Raw genomic sequence first — 12,053 nt, 5'->3', positions numbered from 1 at the left:
TTGAATGGTGTCATCAGAAAGCCCATTTTATCATTTGTTGATTGTGCCAAAGCACAAAATAAGGTTTGGCAAGTTATTGACATGTTGTCACGTCATTTACTTTGTTTTTTTCTGCAGCCACACGTTGCAAAATCTTTCAAGCATTATGACTTGCCTCCCAGCTTAACACGCTGATAAATATGATAATAACGCTCATTCTCTAATCGCGTACTGTGTGTACTGACTGATGTTCTGAAAGCCGAACATTTCATGAAAATCATCTGTCTTGCGGCGGAGGCTTCCTAAAGGCGGTTTGCCTGCCGTCAAAATTGAACGTTTAATCACACACACACAAACCATGAATATTTTTTGTCCCTATGTGTGTTTTGTCTCACTTTAAAGTCATTCCAAGGGGCCCCAAACTCCCCCGTGCTCCACCACCCCCCAAAAAAGAAAGCTGTTCAGAAATAATAGAAATTTTCTAATTTACCTCATGCCAGGCTTACATCCTCATGTACACCCACTGTCTTGCTTTGGCTTTAAATGTCAGAGAGATTGTGTTATGACTCACAGTGGGCTATGCCATTACATGGCCACATACAAGGTTAATTGTAGTCTGAATATTTCTCCTTATTACCTCCTCTAATTTTACTTTAGATTGTGTGTTTTAATGTAACTTTTAAGATAACCCCCGCTGAGATGCATTTTTAAAGTTATTTAAAGTTAACAGCTTTCCAAGATCGCATGCCACTACCTCATAACTAGCAGGAGAGACAACACAATTGTGAGACACCGTTTAGCTGGTATGCTAATGCAAATATGTCATGTTTTTTCCTCTTCTTTGTCATCAGACAGACCCCTGATAACCCTTTCACCCCCTTTTTTCCCATCTATTTCCTCTCTAGACGGTGGAGACATCGAGGATGACCCATCGTGTTCTTGGCCAGCATCATCTCCGTCTAGCAAGGATCAAACGTCCCCGGGACACTGTGAGGATTATGATTTCGGCGAGGACGAAGGAGGCCCCGGCCTGCCGTACCCGTGCCAGTTCTGTGACAAGTCCTTCAGCCGCCTGAGCTTTCTCAAACGTCACGAGCAGAGCCACAGCGACAAACTCCCGTTCAGTTGCACCTTCTGCAGCCGTCTGTTCAAGCACAAGCGCAGTCGCGACCGACACGTCAAGCTACACACGGGTGACAAGAAGTACCACTGCGGCGAATGTGACTCGGCCTTCTCCCGCAGCGATCACCTTAAAATCCACATGAAAACCCACGCTTCCAACAAACCCCACAAGTGCCCCGTGTGCCGCAGAGGCTTCCTTTCGTCCAGCTCGCTGCACGGCCACATGCAAGTGCACGAAAGGGGCAAAGACGGTGGCGGCCCGGGCCTCTGTAGAGCTGACGATTGGAAGCTGAAAGAGACCCGCAAATGTAGCCGCTGTGAGGAAGGCTTTGATGTCCCAGAGGACCTCCAGAAGCACATTGCTGAGTGCCACCCTGAGTGCTCCCCATCAGAGGACGGGGGCCTAGGTGCCACACTTCAGTGCATCTACTGCCATGAGCCTTTCAGCGACGACGGAGCTCTGCTAACCCACATTGACCAGGCCCATAGCCGGGACCGCAAGAGCCACCCGTGTGCGATATGCTCCGAGCACTTTTTGTCTGTCGAAGACCTCTATACTCACATGGACATTCACCAGCTCCCGGAGTCCAGTAACCATAGCAACAGCCCTTCTTTACTGACTGTGGGCTATACCTCAGTCTCCAGCACCACTCCTGACTCTAACCTGTCCGTCGACAGCTCTACAATGGTGGAAACCGCGCCGCCTGTCCCCAAGACGAGGGGCAGGAGGAAGAGGGCTGCCCAGAACACATCCGACTTTGGAGGGCGCTCTGCCAAACAACCTAAAGTTTCCTACAGTTGCATTTACTGTAATAAGCAAGTGTTCTCCAGTTTGGCTGTGCTTCAAATCCACCTACGGACCATGCATCTGGACAAGCCGGAGCAGGCTCACACGTGCCAGTTTTGCCTGGAGGTCCTGCCCTCGTTGTTAAATTTAAATGAACATCTAAAGCAGGTCCACAACGCTGAAGGCCACGCGGCCCTGTTAGCGAGCTTGCCCGACGCCCTTCTTCAATGCAACTTTTGCCCAGAGATCCTGAGTGATCTTAACGCCCTGCAGGAGCACATCCGCTGTTCCCACGGCTTCCCGAGCCCAGTCGCCAAGGAGAGCAACGCCTTCTTTTGCCCGCAGTGCTACATGGGCTTCTTGACAGAGGCGACTTTGGAAGAGCATGTTCGTCAGACTCACTGTGACGGTGGTAGCCTGCGTTTCGACTCCCCCCTGGCTGTCACTCCTAAGGAGCCTATTGTAGAGGTGTACTCCTGCTCTTACTGCACTAATTCGCCCATATTCAACAGTGTTCTGAAGCTTAACAAGCACATCAAGGAGAATCACAAAAACATTCCGCTGGCACTTAACTACATCAATAATGGAAAGAAGACGTTGCACGCTCTCAGCCCCTCGTCTCCGATATCAGTGGAACAAACGTCCATGCTAAAGCAAGGCAGCTCAGCATCACGCTCCGCTGGTGAGTTCATATGTAACCAGTGCGGGGCCAAGTACACCAGCTTAGATCTTTTCCAGACTCACCTGAAGACTCACCTGGACGGCTTGCAGCCTCAACTCACCTGCCCGCAGTGCAACAAAGAGTTCCCAAATCAGGAGTCCCTGCTGAAGCACGTCACCATTCACTTCACCATCACCTCCACGTACTATATATGTGAGAGCTGTGACAAGCAGTTCACTTCAGTGGATGACCTGCAAAAGCACCTGCTGGACATGCACACCTTTGTGTTCTTTCGTTGCACTCTCTGTCAGGAGGTGTTTGACTCAAAGGTGTCTACCCAGCTCCACTTGGCTGTGAAGCACAGCAATGAGAAGAAAGTGTACCGTTGCACCTCCTGCAATTGGGACTTTAGGCACGACACGGATCTGCAGTTGCACGTCAAACACAGCCACCTGGAGAACCAGGGTCGGTCCCATCGTTGCATCTTTTGCGGGGAGTCCTTTGGGACGGAGGTGGAGCTACAGTGCCACATCACCACCCACAGCAAGAAGTACAACTGCCGCTTCTGCAGCAAGGCCTTCCACGCTATTGTGCTTTTGGAGAAACATCTGAGAGAGAAACACTGCGTGTTTGAAGGAAAGGCACAGAACTGCGGCGCCAATGGATCTGCCGTGAGTGGTGCGGACGGTCAGCCGAAAGATGAGGCAGAGTTGCATGGTCTCCTTACAAACAGCCATGGCACAGGGACCACAGGTGGGTCTGTGGTGGAGTCCCAGAACAGCCATGACGGAAGTGAAGAGGAGGTGGACACTGCAGATCCCATGTATGGATGTGACATCTGTGGAGCCTCTTACACTATGGAGTCTCTGCTCACAAACCACCAACTGAGGGACCACAACATCCGTCCCGGTGAGAGTGCATTGATGAAAAGGAAAGCCGACATGATTAAAGGAAACCACAAGTGCAATGTATGCTCTCGCACCTTCTTCTCTGAGGCCGGTCTGAGGGAGCATATGCAGACCCACCTCGGGCCCGTCAAGCACTACATGTGTCCCATCTGCGGGGAGCGTTTCCCGTCTTTGCTCACCCTGACCGAACACAAGGTTACCCACAGCAAAAGTCTCGATACGGGCAGCTGCCGTATCTGTAAAATGCCGCTACACAGTGAAGAGGACTTCCTGGAGCACTGTCAGATGCACCCTGATCTGAGGAACTCCCTGACAGGCTTCCGGTGTGTGGTGTGCATGCAGACAGTCACGTCCACTTTGGAGCTCAAGATCCACGGTACCTTCCACATGCAAAAAACCGGCACCATGACCTCCAACCAACCCATTGGCCGCAGCAACGCCATCTGTCACAACCAGCAGCAGCTCCATGCCCAAAAACCTTTCAAGTGTGCTTCCTGCTTGAAAGATTTCCGCTCCAAGCAGGACCTGGTGAAATTGGACATCAACGGCCTGCCATATGGACTTTGTGCTTCTTGTGTGGTCAACGCCGGTTCCAAGAGCTCCAGCCCGACCATGAACGGAGGGAGACAGCAGCACGGCGGTGCCACCACCCCGGCGCCGAACAATGCTCAGTGGATCCAAGGAGAACGTCTCAGCCCCGCAGAAGGGAAAGGCAAAGTCATCTCCTCCTCCTCGTCCGCCTCGTCGACGTCCTCAACGTCGGCCGCCAAGACACGATGCTCGAGCTGCAACGTGAAATTTGAGTCGGAAGCGGAGTTGCACAACCATGTCCAGACAGTGCACCGCGACCAAGGAGGGGACAGTAACAGCGGACAACTCAAGACCCCGCAGATGTCCCCCATGCCTAGATCAAGTCCATCCCAAACTGAAGAGGTAAAATGTATAGAAATGAGTCATTTTTTATGTTTCGAAACAGAGTGATATATTTGTGTTGCTTTTTTCACAGAAGAAGACATACCAGTGCATCAAATGTCAGATGGTCTTCTACAGTGAATGGGACATCCAAGTTCACGTGGCCAACCACATGCTGGGTAGGACATCACTTTTATTTATGCGTGTGCTTCATTGGCGTAACGTACCTTGATGATAGAAAACATCTAATGGGAGTGTTGTTATGCAATAGGGAGCAAAATTGATGATTAATACCATCAATTTAAAAAAGCTCAAATTATATTAAAAAAAAAAGATGGATCTCTTGGTATCAAACATGTAATAAAGATTTGTTGACCCTGTCTCATTTAGGCCCACAAGTATCTGGATCACATCACCAACTAGGTGGAATTACTTTAATATTTTAACTGCATCCCCACAGTGTTGTTGTGCATCCATAAACATCATCTTAATTTCCCCATGCATGTGATTGATGGAATATGTTGTATTGCACGCTTGTGGAGATTGCTGAGATATTTCACTGGCATTTATTGGAACTGGGATTTAAATCAGAATCTCTACTTTTTGTTTGTTTACGGTGCATCCTCACTTTTTCACGTGGTCACGTCACTTAACGATTGGTGTGTGGTGTCCCATGATGCAGCTGGAAAAAAATACAAAATTGCAGATTCTCTGTCAGTGTAATATCCACATTTGCCTCAAAAAAACAGAATTTGGCTGCCTTTGTTTGTCATCTGTATGCAGGCAGAATCATTTGTGAAGACGAGACAATTGGAAAACATTTTTTTTCCCCTGGCCTGCAGTAAGTAGGCATCAGAATTCTGGTCTCACGTTCCTTTATTCATTCATTTATTCAGCTCGTTTGGCGGCTCTTTCATTACACTGCATTATCTGTTGTCTTCAGTGGGAGAGAGACTCATTGATCTGGAACCAAACCGACTCTCTGTTTGGGACACGCTTCTAGGCGCAGGTGAATTTAAACAGGGTGGGCAATTCTATCAGGACCGCTAGGCAATTCTATCAGGGCCCACTGTTTGTGCATAAACAATCAGAAGCATGTGATTTGTGATTTTGATGCTGCGGTGTATTTGCAAAAGAGGAGAGACGAGCCCAGAGTGTAGGTGTGTGTTTTGTATTCATCTTTGCAATCTGCTCACCCACTAGTCCACTGGGGGTGCCTAATACAGTACCATGCCAGCATTAGTCCTTTCTTTTGCAAAAGCAGGCACGGCGCACGCTGGGAGGGTAGAAAACAAACCCCCCTACTGGTTATTTTATCTCTCTCAGTCGCGCAAGCACACAGCTCGCCCATAATAGCGGAGTTCGAGCAACTTACGATAACAGGAGGATAGGTGATTGGGTTATTGTCTGATGTCTTATTCCTTTGATATGCCGCCGCTTTGTATTCGGCGGCGTCGCGCATTACATCAGACGTCTCAAAAGGGTGTGTGCCAGATGCGTTAGCTTGGCGATTTGTCACATGTGGAGAAAACCGCACTTGTGATGACACTTTGTCCTCAAGTGACAGATATTTCAAATGAAAAAGAAAGTACACCGACCGGCTCTGAGAGATCCGATAAAGGGTTTGTGTAAGAAATTCTATCAAAATAAGACTCGGTTTGGATGGACACTATAAAAGATTTAAGAATAGTATTTGGTGTACCGCTGCGCTGCGTCATCTGATTTGCCGAAAAATAGCAATGCGAAAACCAAGCCATATCAGAGTATACACTTTTTAAAATACTTCCTGGCTCAGGGCTATTGGTCAGGGTAAAAAGCAAATTGTATTCAAGAGGAGACTGAGGGCAGCTGCAGCAAAGTGGACACTGTGGCGTATACAGTGTATATTGTGTAACATACTGCAGCAGTTGGGCTTGCATTTACTTTGATTCATATGCTAGTTGGTCAGGGTTAAGTGACACTTTTATTCAAGAGGAGACTGAGGGCAGCTGCAACAAAGTGGAAACTGTGGAGTATATATACTGTATATAATATTGCAGCAATTGTGCCTATATTTATTTATTGGCATAGGGCTGTCGGTCAGGGTAAAGAGACAATTTTATTCAAGAGGAGACTGAGGGCAGCTGCAGCAAAGTGGACACAGTGTATATTGTGTAACATACTGCAGCAGTTTGGCTTGCATTTACGTGGATTCATATGGACGTTGGTCAGGGTTAAAGTGACAATTTTATTCAAGAGGAGACTGAGGGCAGCTGCAGCAAAGTGGAAACTGTGGAGTATATATACTGTATATAATACTGCAGCAGTTGTGCCTATATTTACGTATTGGCTTAGTGCTGTTGGTCTGGGTAAAGTGACACTTTTATTCTAGAGGAGACTGAGGGCAGCTGCAGCAAAGTGGAAACGGTGGAGTGTATATACAGTATACTGGAGCAATTGTGCCTATATTGACTTATTGTTATAGGGCTGTTAGTCAGGGCTTCATAGCTGACCAAAGTCTTTCTAAAACATTTTGATAGATTTTTGAGCGCTGTGTGTAATGTTCTATATTTTCAATGGAACATATCAAATGTTGGTGTTGTTTACTTGAGTCATATTGCAGTCTACAAGTATCTCTTATGTGTGACTGCCATCTACTGGTCACACTTATCATTACACCATGTACCAAATAAAATAGTTTCAAGGTGGGTAAGCTCAACCAAACGTATTCTTTACATTAGGCGCATTGTCGAGTTTTGAGAAAGAAAAAGAAAAAAAAGGATTTTAAGTGTGCCTTATAGTCCGGAAAATATGGTAATTGTTGTAATATGAAAATATGGCTTTGTAGTTGCCAACATTGAAAGTCAATTGTTGTATATGTGAAAATAGGGGGCAGATATTTTAAGTTTTTTAATTCTTTCTGCGCCTTTTCATTCATAATTTACTTTAATGTTATGTTGATTGATGTATTTTTATTTCATTCCTTTGTTAGATTTTTTTATGAATGAAATAAATAAATGAACTGAACTCATATATACTGTATAGACCAGGGGTGTGAAACTCATTTTAGCTCAGGGGCCGCATGGAGGAAAATCTGTGCACACGCGGGCCGGACTATTAGAATCATGGCATTAAAACTTCAAAATAAAGACTTTTTTCTTACTTTGGCCAAAAATAGAACAAACACATTCTATAAATATTACATTTAAAATAAAGAAAAAAATACCGTCAGCTGTAAAGTTTAGATCCATGAAGAAAAGAAGAAAGTGAATGAATGTTTATAACTGAATACATTTACATATGTATTAAAATGGGTTTTCTTTTGTATAATTTTTTAAAATGAATTAAGTAACGTTTATGACAACCTTTTTTCAAAACACAATATAGAATGTGAGATAAAACAGGATAATGCATACATTTATCGTTTGTTTTCAAAACGCTTACAAAAAAGTGGGACCCCAAAAATTTAAATTTTTATGACTTGATGGGGTCCCTGGGACCCCATTTTGAAAATTCCTAGCACAAACACTGATGGAGTATTGGTGCGTGCAAAACAGCAACAGGCGGCTGTGGCCTGCGGGCCGCTTCTAATACTAATGAAATATCATCCCGGGGCCATAGATAATTAATTTGTGGGCCTTGACTTTCACACCTATGCTGTATACAGTCGCACAACCGTATATGCACCCGTGCACGTCTTTCATTGGCTTTTGATTGTGCAGGTGTGTCTAATGGTTGACAAGAGCATAACTGCATCAGTGCGGCACAAATGAAACGGACTCCATCCCTTAAATTGTAGACTGGTATTGAATCCGATCCAGCCTGTAATCACTGCAAAAGTAGTCTGGGCCAAAAAACGCGGGGGAAAAAATACTAATTTGGAAAAGCTCTAAATACCTTCTCTGGTGGAAAAAAAAAGGAACACTTTCTCCCTTTAATGGCCATCTGCACGGGAGAGGGGAAACAGGGGGGCTGGGGTCATCTACGCTCAGCTGTCAGCGTTATTAGCGTAGGTAATGGAGCAGACGCTGGATTCATAGGGGTGTTGTTTTCATCCGTGGCCCGCTCCTCCGCGGTGTCACTTCACACTGATAACTCTATATATAGTCATGTGACCCCCACATGACCATAGCGCTAAGTGTACGGAACATCCAAACCCGAGCCTTTGTAAAGCAATCGCCTCCCTGAACGCTGCCTACTGCATTTTGATGCATGGGTGTTGCACCGGCTCATAAAGTGACCGGCTACTTGACAATAGCGGGATAAAAACACGGCAAAGTGTTGGCGGTACTCGGCAGCGTCTTAAGATGGAGGTCGCAGCCCGCCTAGGCCCAGATGGATCAGCGCACATTTGCCGTACAGCTGGCCGCTCTGCTTGGGGACCTGGTGGGATACTCCTTTAGAGGGAAAAAAAAACGATATCGCCACCATCCAAGGAGCAATTTAATAGCAGGCCAGAAGACAGCTGGCCACTCTTTAGTTTAGAGTTTGGCCTGGCACACTCGCAGAATCGAGGGTGTCCAATTTTTCTCCAGAGACACACACATTTACACAGCTTTCAGCTGCTGCAGGCGCTCTATAATCTTTTATATTAATTTATATTTCACATTGGATACAGTCTAGCAAGTCTAATTCCTTGTGTGTTAAACATACAGTACATGGCCAATAAAGCTGATTCTGATTCCGATTAGCGCTAGGCACGTCCCAATACAACTTTTTTTACTTCCGATATTGGAACCTCGAGTATTGATCTGATGCCGATATCAGCATGAATCATACATAGCCTACTTGTGGTATTTTGTGGTATTGTGTGGAATGTTAGATACGGCTTGATCAACTGAAAATACTCAGAGGACAATGGTAAGCATGCAAAACACTTAGCCATTTATTATTAACTGTCTGGAATGGACTTAAACAGTCTTTAAGTTAAAGTGAAGTGGTGATTATTATTATACTGCAATAATTCATTAGGTTTAAGATCATGACATAGTACCGTATTTTTCGGACTATAAGGCGCACTTAAAATCCTTTCATTTTCTCAAAAATCGACAGTGCGCCTAATGTACGGCATAATTCTGGTTGTGCTTACTGACCTTAAAGCTATTTTATTTGGTACATGGTGAAATGATTAGTGTGACCAGTAGATGTCAGTCACACATAAGAGATACGTGTAAACTGCAAGATGAAGCCAGTAGACAACACCAAAACTTTAAATGTTCCACTGAGAATATAGAACATTACATCAAAAATCTGTCCAAATGTTTTTAGTCTGACTTCGGTAAGCTATGAAGCCGCACCGCTTGACGGATTGTCGGCGCATTAAACATACGAGTATTACTATGGTGCCCTGTATAAGGACCGCAAAATGGCACCTAATAGCAGACATATTATCTGGCATTTTGTTTCGCAATATTATGCAAAACCAACTTTTCTTACCTTCTGGTACCTGCTGATGTGTATTTGGGATCTGCATAAGTACTGAAAGTTTGAGCACGTCCGCCATTGTAGCCTATAGCCTACCATGTTTACTTTTTGTAAACAACAACAACAATATAACAACAAACAATACAAAGGCCAACCTTGTATGCCTTTTGTAGCACATTTAAATGTTAGCTGTCTACACAAGTAAACGTTCTGCAGGACTGCTTGTATCAGAAATGATAGCTGCAAGCCGATATAATCCAATACTTGTTTTTTTATTTTTTATTATTGGATCGGTAAACCCCATATTAGCGAATCTCCAGGAGGGAGTACACCGTATTAACTCGGACGTAAGATGACCCTGAATTTCACATGACCTCCTCTTTTTTGAGGATACATTTTTGTAAACAATAAGAAAAAGAAAAGAAAAAAAAAAGATTTTGTTGAAATAACTGGCGTAACTTTATTGATCACTATTCTCTTAAAATGAGTATTATAACTCCTCCCCTGTTGCTAACCTTAAAAAAAAAAATTCCCAGCTATTTTGCATATATCCTCTGTTGCATGTGAGTGACAGGAAGAAAATCTCTGACTTGCTTGGAGAGACGTATAACTTGACCCTAAATATGAAACAATGTGTCCTTTTCAGACTTTTTTCTATAGGAACTAGGGGACGGTGTGGCTCGGTTGGGAGAGCGGCCGCACCAGCAACCTGAGGGTTCCTGGTTCGATCCTTGGCTTCCACCATCCCAGTCATGTCCGTTGTGTCCTTGGGAAAGACACCTCACCCTTGGGTCGTGGTTAAGGCCTAGCATGGCAGCTCGCGCCATCAGTGGGTGAATGTGGAAATAGTTTCAAAGCGCTTTGAGTACTTTGAAGGTAGAAAAGCACTATACAAGCAAAACCCATTTACCATTTTTTACTATAGAAAAAAAAGGCCTTTTATTCACACAAAATGATATGTGTAAACTAAGTCAAATGTCTCAAAGGTCTTATTTACAGTAATGTCGACATAAAAATAACACTCTAAAGCAGACCTGGGTAAACTACGGCCTTGTATTATGTAAAAAGTATTTCAATGGTCGAAATCTGCGCTTTTCAGTGTTATAAGAGTTACCGTATTACGGTAATCTACATCACATCAGCTCAGACCAGGAACAAAGAAGAGTGGTCGGGGTTTGTTTTCAGAGCAGCCAGCCCCAAACGCGTGAGTCAGAAACAGATGCGGATGCAGATTTTTACGTGATATTATATCATATTGGAGGTGTTTATTACACTTTGCATTCATATTTTGCTGGTTTTTGTTGTTGTTGTTGTGTTTTACTTGATTGTAAAAGATACACAAATATCGAGGAGCAGGTCTGAGAAGTAAAAGAGGAACGAGGTTCATATGTTGTTAATATTCAGTATTTTATTGTTCATAGTTAATATTGTAAATCCCACTTTCTTTATTTTCATGTACATTTTGGGTGTCCCATTCAGTAAAAAACTGTAAAATTCCGTTCCGTTTTTTTGAGGTGATCTGTCATAACGTTTTTAGAACTCTATTGGACATTGTGACTTTTGGTATTAGTGGTCCTGGAAAAAAAATGGGCCAAACACACATACTGTACCGCTAAATGTGTACATATAATTTATACACACATAGACCTTGGCCCCCCAGACACATTTTTTCTCTGTGTGGCCACCCGAGTCAAAATATTTGCCCAGCTCTGCTCTAAGGGTAAGCCCCAAAACGTATAATTATTATTAAAAAAATAAGCTTGGAGGTTACACTAAAAAAAAAAAGAATAAAGAGTAATAAGAAATTATTATTATGCTCAGTGGCCTTGTGGTTAGAGTGTTCACCCTGAGATCGGTAGTTTGTGAGTTCAAACCCTGGCCGAGTCATACCAAAGACTATAAAAATGGGACCTATTACCTCCCTTCTTGGCACTCAGCATCAAGGGTTGGAATTGGGGGTTAAATCACCAAAATGATTCCGGAGCGCGGCCACCGCTGCTGCTCACTGCTCCCTTCACCTCCCAGGGGGTGGAACAAGGGGATGGGTCAAATGCAGAGGGTAATTTCACCACACCGAGTGTGTGTGTGACTATCAGTGGTACTTTAACTTTAACTTTATTGTATGAACAAAAACAATTAAACAAGGTATCAAACCAATACAAATCATAACTACAGTATTTGCTTCATCACCTATTATACAAGATAACAAAATAAATGTTTTGCATGGATTGTGTTTATTATTATATTATTCTATTTAAAAAAAAAAAAAAACAAGTCTTTG

General features: G+C 44.1%; 1 protein-coding gene across 5 annotated transcripts in view; it reads left to right on the top strand.

Moving 5' to 3' along the window:
* LOC133630853 (zinc finger protein 521-like) overlaps window positions 1–12,053 on the top strand; it is a 289,433-nt gene that overhangs the window by 143,794 nt on the left and 133,586 nt on the right. For 3 of the 5 annotated variants that reach the window (XM_062022661.1, XM_062022666.1, XM_062022665.1), the window contains 3 exons: window positions 885–4,390; window positions 4,464–4,548; window positions 4,760–4,792. In XM_062022661.1, the coding sequence (XP_061878645.1) occupies window positions 885–4,390; window positions 4,464–4,548; window positions 4,760–4,792 (3,624 nt within the window). The remainder of the gene's footprint in view (window positions 1–884; window positions 4,391–4,463; window positions 4,549–4,759; window positions 4,793–12,053) is intronic. The other 2 variants (XM_062022664.1, XM_062022663.1) reach the window with 2 other exon arrangements.

Source organism: Entelurus aequoreus, linkage group LG16 (genome assembly GCF_033978785.1).
Source record: "Entelurus aequoreus isolate RoL-2023_Sb linkage group LG16, RoL_Eaeq_v1.1, whole genome shotgun sequence".
Lineage (NCBI taxonomy): Eukaryota > Metazoa > Chordata > Actinopteri > Syngnathiformes > Syngnathidae > Entelurus > Entelurus aequoreus.
The sequence above is the reverse complement of the archived record's forward strand: the minus strand, read 5'-3'. Positions and strand labels throughout refer to the sequence as shown.